Source organism: Aotus nancymaae, unplaced genomic scaffold, assembly GCF_030222135.1.
Source record: "Aotus nancymaae isolate 86718 unplaced genomic scaffold, 86718_ANA_hifiasm-v0.15.2.pri h1tg000003l, whole genome shotgun sequence".
Lineage (NCBI taxonomy): Eukaryota > Metazoa > Chordata > Mammalia > Primates > Aotidae > Aotus > Aotus nancymaae.
In genome coordinates this window covers 2,962,339-2,987,202 of record NW_026988414.1, presented here as the reverse complement: position 1 = coordinate 2,987,202, position 24,864 = coordinate 2,962,339, and the positions used below count along the sequence as shown (strand labels likewise).

Here is a 24,864-nt window from a genome sequence, read left to right as displayed (position 1 = left end):
ATGAGACCCTGTCTCAAAAAAACAAAAAGTATCTATAGGATTTTTTTTTTTTTTTTTGAGATGGAGTCTTGCTGTGTCGTCTAGGTTGGAGTACCGTGGTTCAATCTTGACTCACTGCAACCTCTTCCTCCCAGGTTCAAGTGATTTTTCTGCCTCCACCTCCCTCCCAAGTAGCCGGGATTACAGGCATGCGCCACCACGGCTGGCTAATTTTTATATTTTTAGTAGAAACAGGTTTCACCATGTTGGCCGGGCTGGTCTGGAACTCCTGACCTCAGGTGATCCGCCCGCCTTGGCCTCCCAAAGCGCTGGGATTATAGGCGTGAACCACTGTGCCCAGCATATCTATAGGATTTAATGAAAGGAAAGACAAATCCTGTGTAACCAGCAGCCAGGTTAGGAGGTGGGACACAGTGTCTGGAAGCCCCCCACTCCAATTTTCCTCTGTCTTCCTCCTCCCGCATTCCACGGTCACTTGTCTTCTGAGTACCCCCAGCTGTCTCTGTCCCAGGAGGTCATCACCTGACTCCCTGAGACCCTAGAGAAGCCCTGGGCTCACTGTGGCGGTGTGGCCTCACCACCTGCCTCCTGCTCGAGGGCTGCCTTGTCCTTCCTCTCCTGTTATTCGGTGAGCTCCATGGGGGCCAGGGCTGGAGCTCTCCTGGAACAGGTGTGTGCCCCATCCAGGGCCTGGCACAGGGCAGGGACTGCGTAAGCACTCCTCAGATAATTCCGCTCCCAGCAGCGGCCGTTTACCTGCAGTGCTCAGTGTGTGCTCACGGTGCTTCACTTCGGGTAGTTCATTCAAGCGTCACTGCAATTTCTGCCTGGTGAATGAGAGTGCTGAGCCCAGGAAGGGAAGGGGGCTTGTCCAGGATACTAAGCAAGTGAGGGGTAGAGCTGGATTTGAAGCCAGGTGGCCTGGACCCAGCCTGAGCCCTTAGCCAGGTCTCTGTGGGCCTCCACAGGAAGCTGAGTGAGTGAGCAAGTGAAGGAAGGCTAAGGTGGGTGCCAGGGCTCCACCCTCTGGGGACCTCCGCTTTGCAACTTCTCGGTGTGGGACTTTGGTTTTATTACCAAATGAGGCCGGGCACAGTGGCTCATGCCTGTAATCTCAGCATTTTGGGATGCTGAGGCAGGCGGATCACCAGGTCAAGAGATTAAGACCATCCTGGCCAATATGGTGAAACCCTGCCTCTACTAAAAAATACAAAAATTAGCTGGCGTGGTGGTGCGCGCCTGTAGTCCCAGCTACTTGGGAGGCTGAGGCAGGAGAATAGCTGGAACCCGTGAGGTGGAGGTTGCAGTGAGCCAAGATCGCACCACTGCACTCCAGTCTGGGCAACAAAGCGAGACTGTGTCTCGAAAAAAAAAAAAAAAGAAAGCCGTGGCTGGTCACAGTGGCTCACACTTGTAATCCTAGCACTTTGGGAGGCTGAGGAGGGCGGATCATGAGATCAAGAGATTGAGACCATCCTGGCCAACATGGTGAAAGCCTGTCTCTACTAAAAATACAAAAGTTCACCGGGCATGGTGGTGCGCACCTGTAGTCCCAGCTACTCAGGAGGCTGAGGCAGGAGAACCGCTTGACACCAGGAGGAGGTGGAGGCTGCAGTGAGCCAGGATCACGTCACTGTACTCCAGCCTGGTGACAGAGCAAGACTCCGTCTCCAAAAAGAAAAACAAAAACAAAAACAAACGGAAGCTGTTTAGCAGCCCCCGAGCTCCAGAGCCTGCACCGAGCCCTGGGACTGAAGCAGTAACTAATGTGGCTCTATTAGGATGGGGCCCGGCCCTGGCCTGAGCAGATGCGAACCCTGGGCAGATGCGAGCCCTGGGCAGATGCGAGCCCTGGGCAGATGTGAGCCCAGGCGCCAGGGTTGTAGCATCAGGCCACTCGCTCAACATGGTGTTAGTGGGGCAACCACAAAACCTCATCACGTATTGGTGTCCTCCTGTGTGAATGGGTGTGTCCTGGGGACGTTACATGGTAGGGCACGCTCAGGTATGGACCGGCCCATATCTTCATCATCGTCACTGTTTACCGATGAGAAAACGGACTCAGTCAGGGTGGTCAAAGGATGGCCCAGGATCATCCCGGCAAATTTTCTTTAAAATGTAATGAAAATACTTTGTAAAATTTGGGGCCAGGCGCGTGGCTCTGCCTGTAATCTGTAATCCCAGCGCTTTGGGAGGCTGAGGTGGGCAGATCACCTTTGGTCAGGAGATCGAGACGAGCCTGACCAACACGGTGAAACCCCATCTACTATAGCCTGGTGTGGTGGCAGGCACCTGTAATCCCAGCTACTCAGGAGGCTGAGGCAGGAGAACCACTTGAACCTGGGAGGTGGAGGCTGCAGTGAGCTGAGATCGCACCACTGCACTCTAGCCTGGGCGACAGAAAAAGACTTAAAAAAAAAAATCACTATTTAATCCATGCTGAGAAACAACCCTGACACTTAGTGTTTTTCTACGTCTATAAATGCAGAGTCACATCTGAAAAGAGTGTCCCAAACCCCAGGTAACCCTCAGGGTCCCAGAGAGTGAAGGATGCGTCAAGTGTGCCAAGAGCCTCAGTGCTGCTCAGCAGTGCTTTAAGTGCTGTTTTTTGAGTGCTTTGCTGCTGGACTGACTACGTCACACACGAGCTCAGCCGCTGCTCCAGAAGAGCCTCATCAGGGCGGGGCTGTAGCTTCTCCCCTTTCCCCGCTGAGGTCCAAGGTCACGGAGATTTGAACCTTTGGCTGGTTGACTCTAACCCTCACATTCTGTGTCCCTCCAAAGTGAGATGACGCTGTCATACTGGGCACTCCTGGTAGACGGCAGGTGGTCAGCAGAGGAGCCGGCCTGACCTGGCTGGGTGTCCTGGTTCTCTGGAGAAGCACGCTGTGCTGAGTAGGAGACACTTCTTTGCCACGTTTTCCCTGTGGCTGCTGCGTGGGGATGGGCCCCAGCTGTGCCTTGGCATCCACAGGCCAGACTGTCCCTGTGGGTCTTGTCCAGTGACCAGGATGGGCTGTGCTTCTCCCCACAGAGCCCCAAAGGCTTCCTGGAGAGCTATGAGGAGATGCTGAGCTATGCCCTGCGGCCCGAGACCTGGGCCACGACGCGGCTGGAGCTGGAGGGCCGAGGGGTGAGTTGCTTTGTGCTGAATCCCGGCATCCCGGGCTCCCCTGCATCCTGGGCCAAGCTCTGCCTCAGTTCCAAGTGGCTGAGATGGTTCCTTCACTGCTCACAGCCCCAGTTCCTGCCCTGCCCCAGGCCAAGGTGGAGGAAGGAATGGCCCCAGCTATACCCCTTTGGACAGCAGAGCGGGGAAGACATGTCCCCCTCACGTGTGTTCATGCCCTGGCCCCCCAGCCTCAGTCTCCCCATCTGGAAAGTAGCTCTGAGGCTCCAGCGGTGCCCCCACGGGTGGTATCGGGTGCCATGCATGAGCCTCCCGGGCGGCACCCTCCGCAGGTGGTATGCATGAGCTTCTTTGACATCGTGCTGGACTTCATCCTTATGGACGCCTTCGAGGACCTGGAGAACCCCCCGGCCTCAGTGCTTGCCGTCCTGAGGAACCGCTGGCTGTCAGACAGCTTCAAGGAGACGGTGGGTCGCTGTCCTGCTCCCAGACCCACACTTGCTCCCATCGGTCTGTGCGCTTGCCTGCCCCCATGCCCTCTGTCCCTGGCATCTGCACCACGGCTGGGCCCCCAGCCCTTAGATCTGGGGCTGCGGGCCTGGGAGACCAGAGTCTGCTTGGAGAAGCCTCCAGGGTGCTCCGTTGCTGCCTGGTGCCCCAGTTTAGAACCCACGTGGTGTGCGTTTTCTTCCTATTGTGTGGTTTCATTTAGTTAATTCCACTCATTCTTTTTTCTTTTTTTTTTTTTTTTAAGATAGAGTTTCCCTCTTGTTGCCCAGGCTGGAGTGCAGTGGCTTGATCTTGGCTCACCGCAACCTCCACCTACCAGGTTCAAGTGATTCTCCTGCCTCAGCCTCCCAGGTAGCTGGGATTACAGGCATGCACCACCATGCCTGGCTAATTTTTGTATTTTTAGTAGCGACAGGGTTTCTCCATGTTGGTCAGGCTGGTCTTGAACTCCTGACCTCAGGTGATCCACCTGTCTTGGCCTCCCAAAGTGCTGGGATTACAGGTGTGAGCTGTGAGTCACCGCACCCTACCTTAATTCCACTCATTCTGTGCTGGTATGAATTCTATTCCATTTTGATGCACCCTGTTAAATCAAGTTAAAAGAGTGGAAAGCAAAACCATAAAGAAAAAAAGGCACAGAGCAAGAGACAGCCCAACACAGGACCCCCAGCGAGGCCAGTAGTGACGCTCCAGCAGCTGGGCCGTGCCGCCTGGGCCCAGGCTTCCGAGAGGCAGTGTTCAGGCGGGAACCATTGCTCCCACAACCACCAAAGAAGGTGGGAGCGTGTGTGGCCCTTTACAGAGGAGGAAACTGAAGCTCACAGATGATCCAGCAGTACGGTTAGAGTTGAGACCAAGTCTAGGGATGTCTGACTCCATAATCAGAGGAGGAAGCCGCAGAGCTTGGGCACCCGGCCCCATCTTCCTGCTTGGAGTGGGAGGGCTTGGTCCTGGCTGGCAGGGGCAGGGGCTGTGGGCTAGGCCCGTTTGGACACCAGGCGCATCCTGTCTTTGATGCAGGCCCTGGCCACTGCTTGCTGGTCGGTCCTGAAAGCCAAGAGGAGGCTGTTGATGGTGAGTGACTGGGCAGCCCAGGATCCCCGAGCTGGGCTGTGAGGTGATGTGGCTGCAGAGTGGAGCTCCTCGCTGAGCCACTCGGCCCTGGCCGCCTGTTCTGCCATTACCTCTCCCAGGGCCGGGAGCTCCCTGGAGGCGCACCTAGACCCACTTCCTCTCCTCCCAGGCCCAGCACAGAGCAGCCCACTGTGGGGAGAGGAATGGACACCCTAGGGTGGTGGCCACAGGGCTGACAGCTGGCCTGGTGCAGGTGCCTCGACAGCCCCGCGTCCTATCCCCGCCAGTGGTCAGGCTCCTGTCCGCTCCGCTCCCAGGCAGGGACTGGCTGCACTGTCTGGGCTGTGGTTTGTTGCTGCCCTCTGCGGGCCGGGTTCTGCTGCCCAGCTGATAGCAGCTGCCGCTGCCACGTGCTCCAGGCACTTCCTGAGCCACCACAGCCCCGCCTTGTGCAGTTCCCACAGTGGCCTGTGGTTACCATCTGCATAAGTTAAAATGGGCTTTGAAAGCTCGAGTCACTGCCCAGGGCCATCCAGTGGGAACATGCTCCATTTGGGTCAACTTCCAAAGCACGGCCCTTTATGCCACACCTGGGCCCAATGCCCTCGTCCTACCTGGGCCCCAGCCTGGCCCCTCAGCCTTGTTGCCACTGCAGGTGCCCGACGGCTTCATCTCCCACTTCTACTCCGTATCGGAGCATGTGAGCCCTGTCCTAGCCTTCGGCTTCCTTGGACCCAAGCCTCAGCTCGCTGAAGTCTGTGCTTTCTTCAAGGTAAACAGGGAGCAGTTTTTGCTCTTTCCTGACCACTGCCCTGGGCACAGGCACCCTGGGAGGTGCCAGGAATGGGGTGAGGGCCTGGGCCTGCTCCCAGAGGGAGGGTGGAGCCGGACCCACGTGGGTCCAGAGGAAGCGGCGGGAGGGAGGAGCCCGGGGGTGGAGAGGACTGGCTGGGGCTCTGGTGGTGGAGAAGGGGCGTGGGGTGACCTGGAGGGCATCGTGGTGGGCAGCAGCCCGGGCCAGGCCTGACGCCAGCCCTGTTCCCACAGCACCAGATTGTGCAGTACCTGAGGGACATGTTTGACCTGGACAACGTGCGCTACACGTCGGTGCCCGCACTGGCAGATGACATCCTGCAGCTGTCCCGGCGCCGCAGCGAGATCCTGCTGGGCTACCTTGGGGTACCCCCGGCCAGCAGCGCAGGCCTGAATGGAGCACTGCCTCGAGAGAATGTGTCCCTGGCGGAGCTGCAGTAGAGGCTGTGTGGGCTGGAAGCGGCAGAGAAAAGGCTCCTCCTCCCTTCCCTGGGTTGGTGGCTGAGGGCAGTTGCCCTTGACCTTGCCTCATCCCCATCATCTGGGAGTCCCCAAAGCCCAGAGGGGAAATTTCCACGGAGAGGGATGGAACAGTCCCTGGGGGAAGCAGAGGCCAGGACAGTGGCCAGTGGGGCCTGTGGGAGAGAGAGGCAGTGAGAGAGGGGGGCATTGTGGAGAATTGGGACAGGCAGAGCCAGGATGCCCCAGGTGGGGCATCACAAAACCTCTCATCACCCCAGGGAGGTGACAAGGGGGCCGGGAGGGTAGAGGTGAAGGAGGGGGCGCTGTGCCCTGTAGTGAAGGTCACAGTGTCCAGAGCTAGAAGCCACCTGTGGCTCCATGGTCTCAGCATCCAGGCATCCAGCTGGCCTGTCCTGATGGCCTCCCCACCTCAGCCACCTTCTCAGAGACTTTGCAACTCCAGAGGAGGAGAGTGGGGCCACCTTGGTGGGCAGCAGGCTCAGGCCATCCAGAGGTGGGACAGAGGTGTGGGCCTCCCCATCCTGTGCTCTCTGGGAGGAGACTAACCCAAGCACCAAACCAGGACACTGTCCTTTGACATTCCCTTGCCCTGCCAAAGATTGTCATTTCTTCTCCCACCTTTGCCACCACCAAAGACGGGCAGAGGTGGGGTGGGCCCTCCTGCCTCCGCCCATCCCCCTGCTGTGAGCCTGGACCTCCCTGGGTGGTGCTAGGCCCTGAGCTGGGGGCTCTGACCAGGGTTCGCTCAGGCCCGTCACCTGTGGGCCCAGGGACCACGTTGGGGGAGGTCAGAGGATGTTTGTGGCTGGACCAGCTTCCCCACCCTCATTAGGACAAGAAACTGCTCAGCACTTTGCCTTCAGTTCAACGCACAAATGCTCCTGGGGCCTCATGGGGGCAGAGAGCCTCCTCTGGGCCTGCAGACAGAGTTTTATTAGCAGGACCTCAAGCCAGGAATCCTGTCAGCCCGGCAGACTCACTTCTCAGTATCTTCACCTGAGCAGGTGTCTCATGACCCTAATGCATTCTGTTGGGGCCTGCAGGAGAAACAGACTCCCCTCCTGGGTTTCCACACTCGGGCGTCAGAGGACTGGCTCCTGCGACCGGGCCCCTCTCCTCCGAATGGGAAAGGGGTCCGGGGGTGGGAGGGTGCGGCACGGAGGGGAGGGGAGACAGTGCTGGGGCAGCCTGTCATCTGTGGGCCCCTTCTCAGATGCGGGATCCTCGGGCACTAACCTGCCTGGGCAGGAAGGACCCTGTGCCCCCCGTCCACCCCCAGTCCTGACATCCTGTTCATTTGCACTTGCCCTGTGCTGTGAATGTAACGGTGGGCCTCAGCCCCGCCCCCTCATTTGCTCCCCAGTGAACAGACGTGGCATTTTCATTTGTCTTTGTTTACACATCTGTGCACTGCCTGTAGCAGTTGACTGTCGCAGCTTCTGACTTCAGATGGTAGAGTGTGTGCACTGACTGTGAGTCAAATAAACACTTGAGACGACCTCCTTCCACCTTGCCATGTTGTTGGTTATGTGTGTGGCTGTGTGCTTCTTGGGGCACAGCAGGGCCAGAGCCAGTGGGAGCCCCTCCAAGCTGGCTCCTGGGTCCTTTTGGTCCCCACCCCCAACATTGTCTTGGAGCACTTCCCATCTCAGAGCAGAACAAGATGTCCCAGGAGGCTCAGAATCCCAGAGACCAGAGCTGGGAAGACCCCAAGAGGAAGCCTGGCCTGTTTGGTGGTGGACTGTCATGATCAAGGCTCCCAGAATTGCACCTCTCAGGACCTATGTCCTGTACAGTCCTCTCCCACAGCAGTGGCTGTGTGACCTGCTTTGGCTAGCAGAGGCCTGAGCTCTGCTGTGTTGGGACGTGCCTTCTTGGAAAGTAGCTGCTGCCATGCAAGACACCTAGGCTCCCTTGCTGGGGAGGCCACGTGGAGGAGCACAGAGGCATCCTGGCCAGCAGCCACAGCTCACTGCCAGTCTTGAAGGTCCTCTTGGGCCACACAAACCCGGCTGAGTGGCCAGCTGCCATGAGTGACCCCAGCAGACCTGGCCAGCCGAGCGTAACCACAGACTTTGAGCGTAAAATGGAGATGGTTTTAAGCCAGGAGGTTTTGGGGTGGTTTCACGAGTGGTTGTTAACTGAGACCAGCACCCTTGCTGATGAAAGAGGAGATGGGAGAGGGAAGGGGGCATGCCCTAGCACGTACAGCGACTCCATGACAGCCCCAGGCCGGACAGCCAGGTCTCCGGAACCTAGCCCAACGCCCCATCCACCACCCCATGCCCTCACCTGGAGCTGTTTGCATTTCCATCGGGTCGTGAGGAGCTGTGAGTTTCCTCCTGCTTCACTGGCTGGCTGATTCTCAGATGGTGAGTGAGATCCTGTTCGCTGAGCCTTTGGCCGTGGCACAGCTCACACTGAGTGCTTGATAAACAGTGGTTTGAATTAATATAAGTGGGCTCCGGGATGTATGCACGGACAGGAGAGTTGAAGGATGCTCACTCATTGGTTCGCTATATAGTTGTTGTGCACCTACTGTGTGCCAGGCCTTGCTCTGGGTGCTGCGGAGACAGCGGTGGAGGCGCAGGAGCCTGCTTGTACTGCCCACTCTCCAGAGCTGGCTGTGGGCATCTCCTTCCAACCTGGGCAAGGAACGTCAATGGCGGCAGCTTGAGTGTGAGCCCCGGGGAGAGTGCGTGCTTGCTTTATATATTTATGTGTTAACTGTTTTGTTTTTTTTTTGAGATGGAGTCTCACTTTGTCACCCAGGCTGGAATGCAATGGTGATCTTGGCTCACTGCAACCTCCGCCTCCCGGGTTCAAGGGATTCTCCTGCCTCAGCCTCCCAAAGTGCTAGAATTACAGGCATGAGCCACCACGCCTGGCCCTATGTGTTTATTGTTAGAAACGAGGTCTCACTATGTTGCCCAGGCTGGTCTCAAGCTCCTGGCCTCAAGTGATCCTCTCACCTCGGCCTCTCAAAGTGCTAGGATTTCAGGCATGAGCCACAGCACCCCTCCCCAAGAGAGAGGATTTCCAACATGGAAATCAGCAAATGTTGCAAACCAGGGGAGCTCACAGCTCAGGGGAGCCTGGCCATTTCCGTGGGTGGGGGGGTCCCAGGCCCTACCTTCCAGAAGCATCTACTGTAAGAGATACATGATGAACAGCTCCTCTCACAGGTTTTTACAACTGAAACCATCACTTCTAGTTTGACATCACAGGGATCTAGGACTTCCACAGCCCCCACTGAAATGGCAGTTTCCTGAGGGTGGCACCCAGCTGGCTGTGTTCACCCTTCATCCCTGATGCCCACACGTGGTCTGGCATGACTGAGGAACTCAAATATTTCCTGAAGTGAACGAGTGAACATTCAACCCAGAAGGCAGCAGCATCACGTTTGGAGAAAGAGGCTGTATTAGTTTTCACGCAGCTGACAAAGACATACCCAAGATTGGCTAATTTATAAAGAAAAACGTTTAATGGACTCACAGTTCCGCACGGCTGGGGAGGCCTCACAATTATGGTGGAAGGTGAAAGGCACATCCTACATGGCAGCAGGCAAGAGGGAAAGAGAACCAAGTGAAAGGGGGACCCCCTTATAACATCGTCAGATCTTGTGAGACTTACTACCACGAGAACGGTATGGGGGAAACTGCCTCCATGATTCAATTACCCCCACCGCGTCCCTCCCACAACACGTGGGAATTCTGGACGCTACAATTCAAGACAAGATTTGAGTGGGGAGACAGCCAAACCATATCGGAGGCCAAGAGAAGGAAAGAGCCTTGTTTCCTAAGGGCTTGCTGGGACTCTGAGCACAGACCAGTGTGGCTGGGGTGTGGTGCAGTTACACTCTGTACCTCTAATCTCAGGGCCACCCTCTCTGTGAACTCCCTGCCAGAGGAAAGGCCAGAGGTGAAAGGCCAGACCCTGCCCTGGGGCAGCTCTGGAAAAGCCTGGGTTTCAGGGCTTGTCTGAGAACCTACGGGGCAGTGGGAGGAGGCGGCCAACAGTCTGGTTCATGAGATGCAGGGTGGTTCTGAACCTGGGCCAGGTGGCCATGGCAAATAGTGTGCCACTCTGAGCCTCGCCTCAGCCACAAGCTGGGTGCACTCAGGGCTGCCTTGCAGGGCTGTTGTGGAGGTAACAGGAAGGACGCAGTGCCTCTCAGGGCGTGCAGAGCGGGCATCGGGAACATCACTGGTCAAACCCTCAGCTCAGAGGGAGGAGACGGGCAGCTCAGGCAGCCTCCCCTGGGGCTCCTGGCCATATTCATGCCTGCACTGTGCAGCCCCTGTCCAACAGCCAGGTCTGACTGCATCACCGCTTCCGTCTCATGGGACCCTGCAAGGGCTCCTAGGCACATCTCCCTCAGAAACAAATCCACAAGGACAAATCCACAGGTATGAATCCAAAGCTGTGCATAAGGTGCTCGCTGCAGCTCCACTTCTAACGCCCCGAGTTTAGAAACACACAAATGTCCATCGAGACTAGAATGGGGGCCGGGCGAGGTGGCTTACGTCTGTAATCTCAGCACTTTGGGAGGCTGAGGTGGGTGGATCACAAGGTTAGGAGTTTGAGACCAGCCTGGCCAACATGGTGAAACCCCGTCTCTACCAAAAAGTTAGCCAGGTATAGTGGTGCATGCCTGTAGTCCCAACTACTCTGGAGGCTGAGGCAGGAGAATCACTTGAACCCGGGAGGTGGAGGCTGCAGTGAGCCGAGATCACGCCACTGTACTCCAGCCTGGGTGACACAGCGAGACTCCATCTCAAAAAAAAATGACTAGAATGGAGGCGGGCACAGTGGCTCACATCTGTAGTCCCAGCACTTTGGGATGCTAAGGCAGGAGGGCTGTTTGGGGCCATGAGTTCAAGACCAGCCTGGGTAACACAGCAGGACCCTGTCTCTACAAAAAATAAAAAAAGACTAGAATGTGAAATAAACTGTGGAATGTTCACACCATGGAATACTATACAGCAACGAGAGGAAGCAAATTTCCACTGAAGGCTGCAGCATGGTTAAAGCTCACAACCATAATGTGAGTGAAGAAGCCATATACGCAAAAGATACAGACTGTAGGCTTCCGCTGATAGAAATTACACAATCCGGCCAACCTGAAGGTATGGTGTCGGAAGCTGGAAGTCACAGTGGTGACTGGGTGGGGGGGTGCCAGGGCTCCTAAGGTCCTGTTTCCTAATGTGGGGGCTGCTTACACAAGGGTGCTTAGTTTGTGAAACTATATCAAGCTGTACACGTTTGATTTCTGGAATTTTCTGTATAAATATATATATACATATATATAAAATATACAATTTTTTTCGGACGGTCTCGCTCTGTCATCCAGGCTGGAGTGCAGTGGCACGATCTCAGTTCATTGCAACCTCCACCTCCCAGGTTCAAGCAATTCTGCCTCAGCTGGGGCTACAGGTGCCCACCACCACAACCAGCTAAATTTTGTATTTTTGGGGTTTCGCTATGTTAGCCAGGCTGGTCTTGAACCCCTAACCTCCTCAGCCTCTCAAAGTTCTGGGATTACAGGAGTGAGCCACTGCATCCAGCCATATATATATATATATATATATAGATATACTTTTTTTTTTGAGACGGAGTTTCACTCTTGTTCCCAGGCTGGAGTGCAGTGGCATGATCTCGGCTCACTGCAACCTCCAGCTCCTGGGTTCAAGTGATTCTCCTGCCTCAGCCTCCTGAGTAGCTGGGATTATAGGCATACACCACCAGGCCTGGCTAATTTTTGTCTTTTTAGTAGAGATGGGGTTTTGCTATGTTGGCCAGGGTAGTCTCGAACTCCTGACCTCAAGTGATCCACCCTCCTCAGCTTCCCAAAGTGCTGGGATTACAGGCATGAGCCACCTTGACCCTGGAGTCATTACCAGAACTTCTTTTTTTTTTTGAGCTGGAGGCTGGAGTCTTACTCTGTCGCCAGGCTGGAGTGCAGTGACACAATCTCAGCACACCACAACCTCTACCTTCTGGGTTCAAGCACTTCTCTCACCAAGTTGGCCAGGATGGTCTTGATTTCTTGACCTTGTGATCTGCCTGCCATGACCTGAGGTTGGGAGTTTGAAACCAGACTGACCAACATGTAGAAACCCTGTCTCTACAAAAAATACAAAATTAGCCAGGCATGGTGGCACATGCCTGTAATCCCAGCTACTCGGGAGGTGGAGGTTGTGGTGAGCAGAGATCCTGCCATTGCACTCCAGTCTGTGCAACAAGAGCAAAACTCTATCTCAAAAAAAAACACAAAAAACTGTTTGTAGAGATGAGGTCTTGCTGTGTCGCCCGGGCTAGTCTTGAATTCCTGGGTTCAAGTGATCCTTCTGCCTCGGCCTCTCAAAGTGCTGGGACTACAGGTATTAGCCACCATGCCTGCCCTGAATGTTGTTTTAAACAAGAAAACAAAACCAAACCCAACAACAAACCCATCCTTCAGATATCCCCTCTGTCCCCATCACTAACAGTGCCCTCAAAGTTTTGGGTGGCCAGGCCCCTGTGGACTTCCCCCTCGCCACCTCATCCCTTTTCTCCCTCTTGCCCACTTCAGCCATATTCGGGCTCCAGGACACTGGCTAACACTGTTCTCTCTGCCATGAAAACCCTCCCTGGGTAACTCCCTCTCATTTTGTGATTCCTCATCCTCAACCTCCCTCGGGAGACTCCCGGCACTGACAGGTCTGCATTTCATGGACTTTGCTCCCAAGGTCGATTTGGGAGCGACAATGTGGCCCAGATAGTGGATGGCTGCCCTGTTCCAGGGAACTATTCTGGGAAGCTCCCGGCCCGCTCCTCACACCTCCTGCTTCTCAAAGGCTAATAATGGCAGTGCCCAGACGAGCCCAGGCTGGGAGTGCGCACAGCAGGGCTGGGGGCAGGGGGCCTTCTGGGCTCCCTGGTGGGTTCTGAGTCGCCATCATCTCCTCTGGCCACACAGGCCAGCCCAGGGTCCCTGCTCCACTGGCCTGGCCACTCACAGACAGAGCCACTCTCTCGGTGGGATTTCCTGGGTTATTCTCACCTCCTGTCGGGGGCGCCTGTGTCATTTATCGGGCACTTGCTCTAGGTCAGGTCTGGACCTGGCTCAGGGTGTATCAACCCGTCCTCCTGTTGCCTGGGGCTTCTCCAGCAGTGGCTGTAACTACCTGTATCGACATCCCTGGAGCACATAAGAACCCAGACACCTAGGCTCCAACCCAGACCTACTGGATCAACCCAGGCCTCAATGTGACCCAGCAATCTGTATTTTCTAAACGCTGACTTCTGCACTCTATGAAGTCTGAAAGCCGCTGCTCACTGGGAGAGATAAGGAACTGATCACAGTCCAGTGAGGTCTGGGCTGAGACAGGAGAGGAGATGCAACCGTGGGAGTCCAGTACTGGTCCCTCACTCGGCTGTGGAAACCTGTAAGTCCACGAGACACCTGAGCCAGATTTGGCTGGGCAAAGTAGGGCAGGAGAGGCAGTGCAACCCATGCAGCAAAATAGCTCTTGCTGGCCAGGGGCGGTGGCTTACGAGGGCGGAATGCCTGAGCTCAGGAGTTTGAGACCAGTAAAGGCAACATGGTGAAACCCCATCTCGACTATAAACGCAAAAACTAGCCGGGTGCAGTGGTGTGCGCATGTAGTCCCAGCTACTGGGGAGGCTGAGACAGGAGAATCACTTGGACCCAGGAGGTGGAGGTTGCAGTGAGCCAAGTTCGTGCCACTGCACTCTAGCCTGGTCAACAGAGCAAGACCTGTCTCAAAAACAAAACAAAACAAAAATCTCTCAACACTGTTGCATTAAAAAAAAAGAAAGAAAAAAACAAAAACAAAAAAACAACCCAGCACATGCTAGGGCCAGGAGACAAGAGGTCGAGCCCTTCCAGCCCACCTTACCTGGACTGTAATCCAATCTAGCCAGAGACAGAGTTGGGTAGGAGAGGTGAAGACGGGTGGGAAGGTGTGGCTGGCTGTTCACAGAAGAATGTCTTGGGAAAACTGAAGGGTGGGTGGAAAACCGACTTCTTGTTTGAAATGCTCCCAGGACGCCTCATTAAGTAGCACAGACGTGACTGAATCAATAAATCTTTGTTAAATGAATGAAGGTGGAAGGAGTCCTTAACTGCAGCTAAGCTTCCACTCTTAGCATCAATTAAGCTTCCGTTCAGTCCAGCGTTTAGGGTGCCTACTGCGCGCCTTGCCCAACACACTTTTCACAAAAACGTCATCTGTTCTGTGTGACTTGCCCTTTCGCCGGCCAGTATGGGGCAGAGGGAAATAAGCCTCCTCTGGGTCTCTGGCCTCAGTTTACTCGTAACTAAAAGTGGGTCGGTTCAAACCCCTTGGGGCTGAGGTTGCCTCTCCTCTTCGAGTATGCGCTGTTGGACGCGCAGGTCCCCCAGACTGCAGGTCGGCTCGGGGTACCAGGGGAGCCTTCACTCTGGGTGCAGGTCCCATCCGAACCAAAGCTCCCACCAAAATTCAACACGCCCCCAAAGCCAGCGCCTCATTGGCCCGCCCTGCCCACACGCTAAGGCAGTCTCACCTTCTGATTGGCTGTTATGCTCCCTGTTCTGCGCTGGAACCCTCCCCTTCTCTGATTGGCCAGGCCCCTACCTGTGCTCGCCCGGGATTGGGCGCCAGCTGGGCCGGCTCGTTGGCTCCCAGGGGCCCCGCTCTCTGATTCGCCTCTCAGCCCGGCCCCACGGCCTGCACGCTGAATGGCTGCGCCGCTACCTATATCGGCCTCCGATTGGGTGCACGGCGCCTCCCCGGCGTGATAGGTCAGGACCACCGCCCCCCTGGCTCCCCATTGGCTGCTCGAAGAAGCCCGGTCTCCGGGTAAGATGGCAGCGGAAGGACAGTGCTCGCTCCCCGCTTCATGGCGGCCGGTGACCCTCACCCACGTCGAATATCCTGCAGGTAAAAGGCGGCCCCGGCTCCGAGGACGCCTTCCCGGGTACGGCCTCTCAGTCTCGGGCTCTCTGGCCTGCGCGAGCCCGCGTAGGGGGCGCCGGGGGACCGGGGTGGGAACTGTCAAATAGTGAGCCTTGGAGGGGCTCGGCCGGCGCGCGCGCCGCGCAGGCGCAGTGGTGCAGGGATGAGCTGGGCGAAATTGTGAGGCGCTCGCTCGCGTACTCTGCGGCTGCGCGGCCGGGGCGCTCCCCTGGGTCCCGGGGCGCCGGTGGACTGAAATGGGGCGGGGGTCTGTGTGAGGCGAGAAAAGATCCCTGGCCTGGACCTTTGCCCTTCTTCCCTTGCCCCAGAGAGGCCGCACTCCCGCCCCAGCGTGCAGGGAGTGTTTGTTTCCTTCGAACAGTGCTTTGGGCTGCTTGTAAGAGAAAGAGCTCTCCGTTGCAGGGAGTGTGCAAGCTGCAGCCAGGCTTTTGAGTACTTGTGGTGCCACGCCCTGAGCAGAGCACGACTTTACAACCGAGAGGACCCGATGAGGGGGCGGCAGCCTCCGGGATCTTGACTTCTGGAGCTTCGCTTCAGACACACCTCTCGAAGCGCAGGGCTTTCTAGTTGAGAGGTCCATTAGCGGCGTTCTGGAGGCTCTCTACTAAGAGTGGCGCAGAGCGTGGGCGTGGGGGTCAGACCCATCTAGGCTCCAGTTGAGGCTGAGGCCTTGTGTAGGTGCCTGCCTCTGCTTAAGTTACTTCACCTCTAAAAGTGGGACTGATTACAGTGCTTACTGTCTGGTGATGGTGTAAGCATCAAATAGCAGGAGGCACAAGAAGGGCTGAGCACAGTGCCCAGCATGCATAAGTATTCAGGAAATACCTGCAGTTAATGCCATCCCACCTTCCAGGACCCTCCTTGAGTAGGATGGTTGAGTGCCAGGTAAGGCTGGGGCCCCCTCATTGAGCCCTGCTTGCCTGGGAAGGGCCTGCTCTTGCTGCTGCCTTGCGAGATGTGAGAACCTGGCCCCGCTGAGGGCACCAGGACTGAATGCCAAAGAACTTTGACCTTGGTGTTCTGGGTTGTACTGGGGGTGGTATGGCCCTGCCAGGTGCTGGGCCCTGCCTGCCTGCCCATCATACATCCATTTATTCATTCAGCCAATTATCTGCTGAACACTCCTGAGTGCTGGGCCCTGGGCTAGCTCTGAGTTTAGAATGCTTAACAGGACTGATAGATCCCTGCACTCCTGCACTATGAAAAATGACTGCTTTATAAGAAGGAGGTGGGTGAGACTTGCTAAGGCCTCTGCACCTTCACAGCTTCCCGTCCTGGCCTCAGAGTAGCTTCTTGGAGTGCTCACAGTCCAGCAAGCCAGAAGGAACCTGGCAGGCAGTTGTGTGCAGCATGATACAGGCTGTGATGAGGGACCTGGCTGAGCCTGGGGCATCTGGCGAGGTCTAGGCCCCTATAAATGCTTCTGTGGTTCCCTGCACTTCTCCTTCACACCCCTCATCACACCATCGCTTGCTTATTTCATCCATTCATTCAACAGTTTTTGAGCCCAGTTAAGAGTCAGGCTCTGTGCTAGGCCGTGGGGATAGAGTGGGGTATAAAGAGACCCAGTCCCTACTCCCAGATGCTGTCCTGATATCTACACTAACTAGTGGATCATGAACCATGTCTGGACAGCAGATTCTCCTGTCAGACTGTGAGCTCTGCACTACCAGGGACGTATCTGTCTTTTCTTGCCACTGTGGTGGGTTCTTAGTTGATGTTTGTTGAGTTAACCCAGAGAGCATCCCAGGTGGGGAAACTGCGTGCAAAGGTCCAGAAGTAGGACAGGGCACGGTACGCTCAGGGAACTAGAGTTCGGTCCTTGGAAGTAGAGCAGAGGGTGGGAGGGAAGCAGGGCCAGGGCTGTGCAGGGCCAGATGAGCTGGGCTGAGGGGGAACTTGTCCTAAGGGCAGTGGGAGGCATGAGGGGGCTTGGATCAGAGAGTGGAGAGGCCAGAGTCTGTGGTAGCATCTTCAGGAAAACCCCAGGGTGGTGCCGGCTCTGGGACAGGCTGTGGAGATGGCAGCAGTAGGAGGTAGGCGCTAATATCCCTATTCCACAAGTGGGTGAGCTGAGGCTTAGAAAGTTGAATCGTTGCCTCCGTTCATGCAGCCAGCGAGTGCTGGCATAGGAACTGAGCCATGCCCTCAGACCCCAGAGTGGCTGCATAGCCGCCTTTGTCTCAAGGTGTGGGTACCAGCCACTCGCTGTCTTCACAGCCCAGTGCTGTGGAGGTGAGCTTCGTGGTGGAGAGGCCCAGGAAAGAGAAGGGACTCACCCTGCTGTCACCCAGTGGGACTGTGGCAGCACCAGCACTTGAACCCAGGTCCTCAGCCGGGCTGCACTGCTTTCCCAGACCAACCCCAGGCCAGCCTGATCCTGGGTGGGATCCCGGATGTGGATGAGGCCAGGCGTGTGTGTGTCCATCTCTTCAGCCCTGGAATCTGGGCTCAGCCCTCTGTGGACACCTTCCCTGCTGCTTGTGTGAGGCTGGTGGCATGGACCCTTTCCTACACTGGGTTCTCCCCACCTCTGTCCCAACATGGAAGTATCCTGGTTGCCAGGGACCAAACTGAGTGTCTCACAGGTCTCATATCATCAAGTCTCACGCAGCCATAGGAGGTAGGCACTAATATCCCTATTCCACAAGTAGGTGAGCTGAGGCTTAGAAACTTGAATCCGGCCTCAGTTCACGCAGCCGGCGAGTGCTGGCATAGGAACTGAGCCATGCCCTCAGACCCCAGAGCGGCTGCATAGCCGCCTTGTCTTAAATGGTCAGGGTGCCCTTTGGACTCAGCCTCACCTGCCCTTAGATTCTCAGCTTGAGTGTCCTCGTCTCCTAAAAGGGGCCAGTGTTCCTGGCTAGGACCTCCTTTCTGGCTCAGGCCCTCCTTGCAGGGGGCTGGCCCCTCTTCTGATGCCTGGGCCCTGTCCTCATTCTGTTCTCTGTCTTGCCAGGTGATCTCTCTGGCCACCTTCTTGCCTACCTGAGCCTCGGCCCTGTATTTGTCATTGTTGGTTTTGTGACCCTCATTATATTTAAGCGGGAGCTGCACACGGTGAGTCTGACCTGCCCACCCCCTCCCCACCCCACCCCGCTTTGGGCAGCCTGTCTGCCCCTCAGCCCAGGGTTTGCCTTCTCATCCCTGCGTCAACCTGTCTTCAGGTGTGTGAAGCCTCCCTGCTGGTTCCAGGTTGCTTAACTTTTGGGCTGGGAGGTTCAGTCAGAGCCCATGGTCTTTGGGACTGGGTAGCAGCCAGCAGGTGCACAGAGGCCCAGCTGACCGCACGTCTTCCCCAGCAGATCTCGTTCCTTGCGGGCCTGGCACTGAACGAGGGGGTCAACTGGCTGATCAAAAACGTGATCCAGGAGCCACGGCCCTGTGGAGGTAGGGCCTGGGCCGCGAGGGCCTGAGGGTCCCCCAGGTCGGGGTGTTACTGGGAGGTCTGCATCCTCCCGTGATGCCCTGGTCTCCTCTCTCTCCCAGGCCCCCACACAGCAGTGGGCACCAAATACGGGATGCCCTCCAGCCATTCCCAGTTTATGTGGTTCTTCTCCGTCTATTCCTTCCTTTTCCTGTATTTAAGGTGAGCTTCTTCCCTTGCCGGGGTGGCCCTGAACTGGCCCAGGCTGGGCTCTGCCAGGGACTCACTGCTAGCCCTTCAGATGCCCCTGGGGTGGGAGGGGCTGCAGCTGAGGCAGAAGGCACCCAGGGAGCATTTGGATGGGGCCAGGGACTGTTTGGGAGGCCTGGGCTGGGCTGTGGGCTGAGGCCATCTGGCGGGCCTGTTTTCCCAGAATGCACCAAACAAACAACGCCAGGTTCCTGGACTTGCTGTGGAGGCACGTGCTCTCCCTAGGGCTCCTCGCTGCGGCCTTCCTAGTCTCCTACAGTAGGTATGGAGGAGGGAGAGCCCCTGCCTGCACCCTGCCCATGTGGGTCCTGCTGATTCCTGGTCCCTGTTGGGCCCCACTATGGACCCTAGTCCCAGAGCCTATAGGGCAGGACTGGGAAAGGGGTCTCAGACCTCTAGTTTTAAAAAGACAGGGCTCCAGATGCTTTTTCTAGCCCAGTCCCCACTGAGCCCAAGATTCTGGGGCTAATGCCGTGTATTAGCCATCTAGTCCCTATTCCGGAGGAGCCCACCATAGACAAATCCAGAGGTCAAGGGCTGGACAGGCGGCAGCAGATCCCAGCCGGCCCTTCACGGCTGCAGATGGGAGAACTGCAGTTGGGGTCCAGCGCCCTCCCTCCTGGAAGTGGATCTGAGGCTGTGCCCGTGGAGTCAGTGTCCTGTCGGTGTGTCGGTGTGTCTCCACATGTGTGGGCACGGGTCCCTGGGAAGCTGGCACATGGGCTCAGAGGATTGTGCGGGCCTGTCTCTGCCTGGCTCTCACGTACTTCCCTTCTGGCCTTGGCCCAGGGTCTACCTGCTGTACCACACCTGGAGCCAGGTGCTCTATGGAGGCATCGCTGGAGGCCTCATGGCCGTCGCCTGGTTCATCTTCACCCAGGAGGTCCTCACCCCGCTGTTCCCCAGGATAGCAGCCTGGTAACTGCCTCCTGCCGTCCCAGGCACTGTGGCCCTGTCCCCTCCTGTGGGTGGGGCTGTCAGTGGGCGGGCCAGGAGTCTTGACCCCAGCCCCTGTCTCCCTGAGGAGGCCCCAGTGCCTAGCTTTCTGGTGGCATAAGGCTACAGGCCCCACCTGTCTGGCTTCCACCACCTCCAAGGGTTTGCAGCAGAGACATGGGGGGTTTCCTCAGGCCCAGAAGCCAGAGTGCTATCCTCTGTCCTCGCATGGGTTCTCAGGGGCTTAGAAGCCTGAGTCCTGCTGGGCTGTGTGTGCTGTGGGACAGTGCCCCTGCCTGAGGTGACACAGGTGACATAGCTGGGTCTCTCAGTGGCTCTGGGGTCTTAGGCCAGGCAGTGACTCTAGGCGGTGGGGGAGGGTGCAGCACCAGCCCTGGGCACTGGTGGTGATGTCTGGCGCGGTGAGACTCATGCCCTGATGTGGTCCTAGCTCTCTGGGTGTCTGTCTCTCCAGGCCTATCTCCGAGTTCTTCCTAATCCGAGACACAAGCCTCATTCCCAACGTACTCTGGTTTGAGTACACGGTAACCCGGGCAGAAGCCAGGTGAGTTCGGGGACAGCAGTGCTCACAGGGACCCAGCCCCAGGCAGCCTCTGCCTCTGTGTTTGGAGGGCACTCTGGGAGCCCATGCCTGCCTAAGTGCTTCTCTTGCATTAACCCATTGAATCCTACCGTGACCCCCATTTTGCAGATGAGAAAATTGAAGCTTGGAGAAGAGAAGTCATTGGCTTGAGATCTTGCAGATACTGGGTGGGGAGCAGGGTGGTGAACCCAGGCTGTCTGGCCCAGAGCCCATGCTTTTAACCTCTGCAGCCCAGAACCAGAGAGCTGGGCAGCTGAGGTTCTTAGGGCTCCTGTGTGTGGCCATCCCTAGGGGTTAGTCCAGATGCTTTCTTAGACCTGGGTCAACTGAGGCATGTTGAGTTAGGGGGCCAGCCTGTAGTTGCACAGCAGGCCAGGACAGAGCTGAGCTTTGGAGAGTCCTGACTCATGGTGTTTCACTCACCCCAAATCCTGGGTGGGGGTCCTAGGGGTGTGGGAAGGCTGGCTCCTCTCCGGGTTTAGAGACGAGCTGAGGCTCCAGAGGAAGCCTGGGAGGTTTGCAGGGGGGCCAAGAGGGACTGTGGGGCGGGGCAGGGTGGGGTGTCCTAGCAGCCAGGAAATGTGTTTAGTGCATCAAGGTCCAAATTATCCTAACAAGCTTAAGAGCAAAGCCGGGGATCCATGAGGAAAGGGGATTGGAGGGGGTTAGGGCAGGCAATCCCATTAGAGGCGGAAGGGCCCCAGCTGGCTCTGCTGATCTCTCACCGGCCTGCCCTGCCTCACCGTGCCCTGCCCCGCCCCGCCTGGCCGGCCTCCACCTGCCTTCATTTACCAAAATCTCAGGGCACACCTGTTCTGTGCCAGGCTGTGTGCTGGGGGCAAGCACAGAGCGACAGCCGTGGTCCCCTGCTTATGGTGCTCACAGCAGGCAGGGAAGAGCTGCGGTGCACCTGCCTATGTGATCCGGTGCTGTGGCCTGACAGCTTGTGTCGGGAGCCTATGTGGGGCTGGGTGGGCGGGGCCTGTTGAAGTCAGAGCTGGCTGGGGAAGGGCGTGCATAGCTCCTGAAGTGGACCTATCTTGGTGAGTGCACCAGATTGAGACAGCCGGGGCTGGAGCCCAGGGAACAAGGGGTGTGTTGTGGGATGAGGCTGGGGCCAGATCACACAGGACCAGTCAGGTTTCTAGATTTTAACTGGGACCCTGGACAAGCCCCATTCTCCTCTACCGAGTCTATCAGCCTCTCTAGAAAATGGAGGTGATTGGCCCTGCTTCCCTCAGGTTCCTGGGCTCATCCTGGATATAGCCATACCCCAAATTGGGTGCTCAAATCCCCTCAGTAACCTCCATCAGTAGTTCTCCTACTTTTGCTTACATACCTCCCGGATGGGGCACTCACTACTTTTCTGTACTTCTATTTTGATCGGTAACAACAGAACCCACTTGTGCTGGCTTGTCAATAGAGGGAAACTCCCCATAACTAATTGGAACCCAGCCAGGTTCCCCTTGCCTCTGTTGTCTCATCCTGGCCCCCATCCCAGCCCCAGTCTCCTGGCTTCACTTCCAGGATTCCAGAGCTGAGATAGCTGAGGTACAGGCCCCGCCAGGGAGATCAACCCTCTCTAGGTGCCATTCCCAGGGCAGGCGCTCTGATTGGCCCAGTTCAGGTCAATCACTGGCTACTGGGGGTCGGGATTTATCTACTTAGTTGGGACTATGAGGTGGGGGACAGCTGTAGGTTACTGAATCCACATCTGACCCCTGTCCCATTTTGCAGGAACAGACAACGCAAGCTGGGGACGAAACTGCAGTGACTGGTGGGTGTGGCTGGGCCCAGCCTCCAGATCTGGCCCACATGATGCCTTGCAGGATGGACAGGATGACAGACAGGGACGAAGCAGAGACCTCTACAGATCCAAGTCACCAAGTGGAGCCTTTTTTTTTCTTATTTTAATTTTAATGAACAAGGTGGACCAAAGGGCTGAGCCAGCCCCTCAACCAGGACCCTGGAGGGCCTGCTGCCTGGGGGCCGTGGCCAGAGACCCTTGCTTGTGCTGCTGCCAGCCCCCGGCTGGGCAGGAAGTGCCCTCAGCGTGGGCACCTGGGTGTGGGGTGGAGGAGGAGGGCTCGCGCCTCTGGTCTCGGGGCCAGGAATTCCAGGTGGCGTGAGAAGTACACACTATTTATTTTTTGGTTTTGTCAGAGGCAGGCAGGATTCTGGAGCTGAAGAGCCTGCTCTCCGGTGGCTGCCCTATGGACAGAGGGCCCCAGTCAGCTTCCCAGGCCCTTTGCCCTATGTCCAGAGCGCAGATGCCTCTCCTTGGGCTGGAGCGGTGGCCTGGGGTGCCAGGAGGAGGGGAGCATACCCCACACCCTCCCTGCCACCATTGCCATTCCAGAACCTCGGTCAGTGTTTCCCTGTCTGGGGGCAGGGCCCAGAGCGAGTGCGCATCTGGCAGCTGCTGTCATCGTGTTCTACCCCGTATCGACCCAACACCATAAGGGCTTTCTCTGGTCCCCTGTCCATAAGACAATAATCCCTTTCTGACAAAGGAGCCTGCACATGTGGGTGAGCAGACCCAAGCTGTTTACAGCTCTTTCTTGCCCTGCCACCCGGTAGCAGTTAGTCTTCATCCCTACGCGAACAAAATGGGAAGGAGCTGGGAGCCGGGAGGAGAGGAGTGAGGCAGCGGGCGCCCGAAGTCCCTCGTCCTTCCCTCTGTGTGCTCTGAATATGTCCTTGTCCTTCCCGACCCATCTCTTGACCAGCTGGGAACCTGCTTGGGGTCCCCCTCAAACCTGTGTCTGGGGTGTGGGCTTACAGAGCCCTGCCAGCCCAGTTTGTGGGAGGGCTCTTCCCAAAGGGACCCCCATCTCTAAGTCACTCTGAAAGGGAGTTGTGGAGAGGAGACGCCTCCAGACTCTCAGAAGCTTTGAGGACTGAACTGGGTCACTCGGGATCTGTGTTCGAATCCTCCCACCCCTTTCTTTGTGGCGGTTCCTAACCTGCTGCTGAAGCACAATATTTTGGTGCTTTCTTTTCTCCTTTGTTAAAGGCAGTGTCCAAAAGCCATTCCAGATGCCGGGACCAGGGCTTATTTCTAGGGAAGGTAGGTCGGTTTCCACGTTTCCCTCCCCTTGTTATTTTTATTTTTTACTTTTTGCCTGAGACAAGCCGAGTGTGAGGTGGTTTGATTTAAGAAAAATCAATGAAATTGTTTACTATTGTTTTAAAATAAAATCGTAAACTTGGGCGGCTTGAGCACATGCTGACTGAGCTCAGGAGAGGAGATTGGGGCAGCTGCGGGGACACAGGACCCTTAGGGGCAACGATACGGTGGTGAAGACCATGAAACCAGAAGTTACCGAGTCCCTTCTAGCCCACAGGAGGACTGTGAATGGCCTCTGCGACGTTCCCTGTCAGGGTCTGTCCAGCTTCCGATTACATCCCTCTAGGGGATGAGGGCCGCCATTCCAAACCTGGACACTTTCAGCCTTAGGAAGTTTTCCCCTTTTCACTCTCAGGCCCCTCCCTGTGTGGTGCTGGCTCTGCTCTCACTGAGCCTCGTTCCTCCTCTGTGGGACAGCCTTGAAGACTTGGGGGCAGCCAGTGTGCCCTTCAGAATGTGCCAGGATAACCGTCTCCACTTGGTCTGACACAGTGGCTCACGCCTGTAATTTCAGCACTTTGGGAGGCCAAGGCGGGAGGATCATTTGAGCCCAGGAGTTTGAGCCCAGCCTGGGCAACATAGCAAGACCTTGTCTTTAAAATATATATATTTAATTTTTATTTTACTTTAGATGCATACTATATCTGGCATTTCTCCCCGTTGTCCCTCCCTAAAATATTTTTTTAAGAATTAGCCAGGCGTGGTGGTACACACCTGTGGTCCCAGCTACTTGGCGGGTTGAGGTGGGAGATCACTTGAGCCTGGGAGGTCAAGGCTGCAGCGTACTGTGATCACACCATTGCACTCCAGCCTGAGCAAGACCCCATCTCAAAAACAAAACAAATACATGTGGACAAAGATGATCAAATATAAAAGGAAAGAAGACGCCATGACGGAGAACCAGCAGAAAACAGATGATAGAAGCAAACCCACAAATACTTCAGATATTGGAATGATTAGGCACAGACTGATTTACTAGTTTTTTTGAAATGTAGTCTTGCTCTGTCGTCCAGGCTGGAGTGCAGTGGCACTATCTCGGCTCACTGCAACCTCCACCTCCTGGGTTCAAGCGATTCTCCTGACTCAGCCTCCCAAGTAGCTGGGACTACAGGTGCAAGCCACCACTCCCAGCTAATTTTTTTGCATATTTAGTAGAGATGGGGTTTCACCATGTTGGCCAGGCTGGTCTCGAACTCCTGACCTCCTTATCCGCCTGCCTCAGTCTCCCAAAGTGCTGGGATTACAGGTGTGAGCCACCGCGCCCGGCCATAGCTTTCATTTCTTAATAAAACCGAAGTCCTACACTGAGAAGGTTGCAAAAAGGAGCTCCCCAGAGGGTGGACCCTGGCCCCACCTGAGCCTTCCTTCACTTGTTCACTCCGTTTCCTGGGGAGGCCCACAGAGACCACCAGGCTAAGGGCTCAGGCTGGGTCCGGGCCACCTGGCTTCAGATGCTGCTAACTCATTGCTTTCACTTCATTCACACTCACCTGCTTACCCCGACCCCACTCCATCCTGCCCAAGGTGCAGTGCTGGGCAGAAGCCCAACTCCTCAAGCCCTCAGAAGCCTCTTTGAAATAC

General features: G+C 56.4%; 2 protein-coding genes across 3 annotated transcripts in view; both read left to right on the top strand.

Annotated features, from left to right (window-relative positions):
* MIGA2 (mitoguardin 2) overlaps positions 1-7,510 on the top strand; it is a 35,072-nt gene extending 27,562 nt beyond the window's left edge. For both annotated transcript variants that reach the window (XM_012457997.3, XM_012457998.3), the window contains exons 12-16: positions 3,035-3,133; positions 3,463-3,597; positions 4,661-4,714; positions 5,370-5,486; positions 5,762-7,510. In XM_012457997.3, the coding sequence (XP_012313420.2) occupies positions 3,035-3,133; positions 3,463-3,597; positions 4,661-4,714; positions 5,370-5,486; positions 5,762-5,968 (612 nt within the window). In that variant the 3' untranslated portion in view covers positions 5,969-7,510. The remainder of the gene's footprint in view (positions 1-3,034; positions 3,134-3,462; positions 3,598-4,660; positions 4,715-5,369; positions 5,487-5,761) is intronic.
* Positions 7,511-14,843: 7,333 nt separating this feature from the next.
* On the top strand, positions 14,844-23,366 carry DOLPP1 (dolichyldiphosphatase 1). The gene is made up of 8 exons (XM_012457995.2): positions 14,844-14,940; positions 17,936-18,036; positions 18,282-18,366; positions 18,466-18,565; positions 18,777-18,875; positions 19,403-19,531; positions 20,025-20,114; positions 21,891-23,366. Exons 1-8 carry the CDS (start codon positions 14,865-14,867, stop codon positions 21,925-21,927), a joined length of 717 nt encoding a protein of 238 aa, XP_012313418.1. The 5' UTR covers positions 14,844-14,864; the 3' UTR covers positions 21,928-23,366.
* Positions 23,367-24,864: the final 1,498 nt, after the last annotated feature.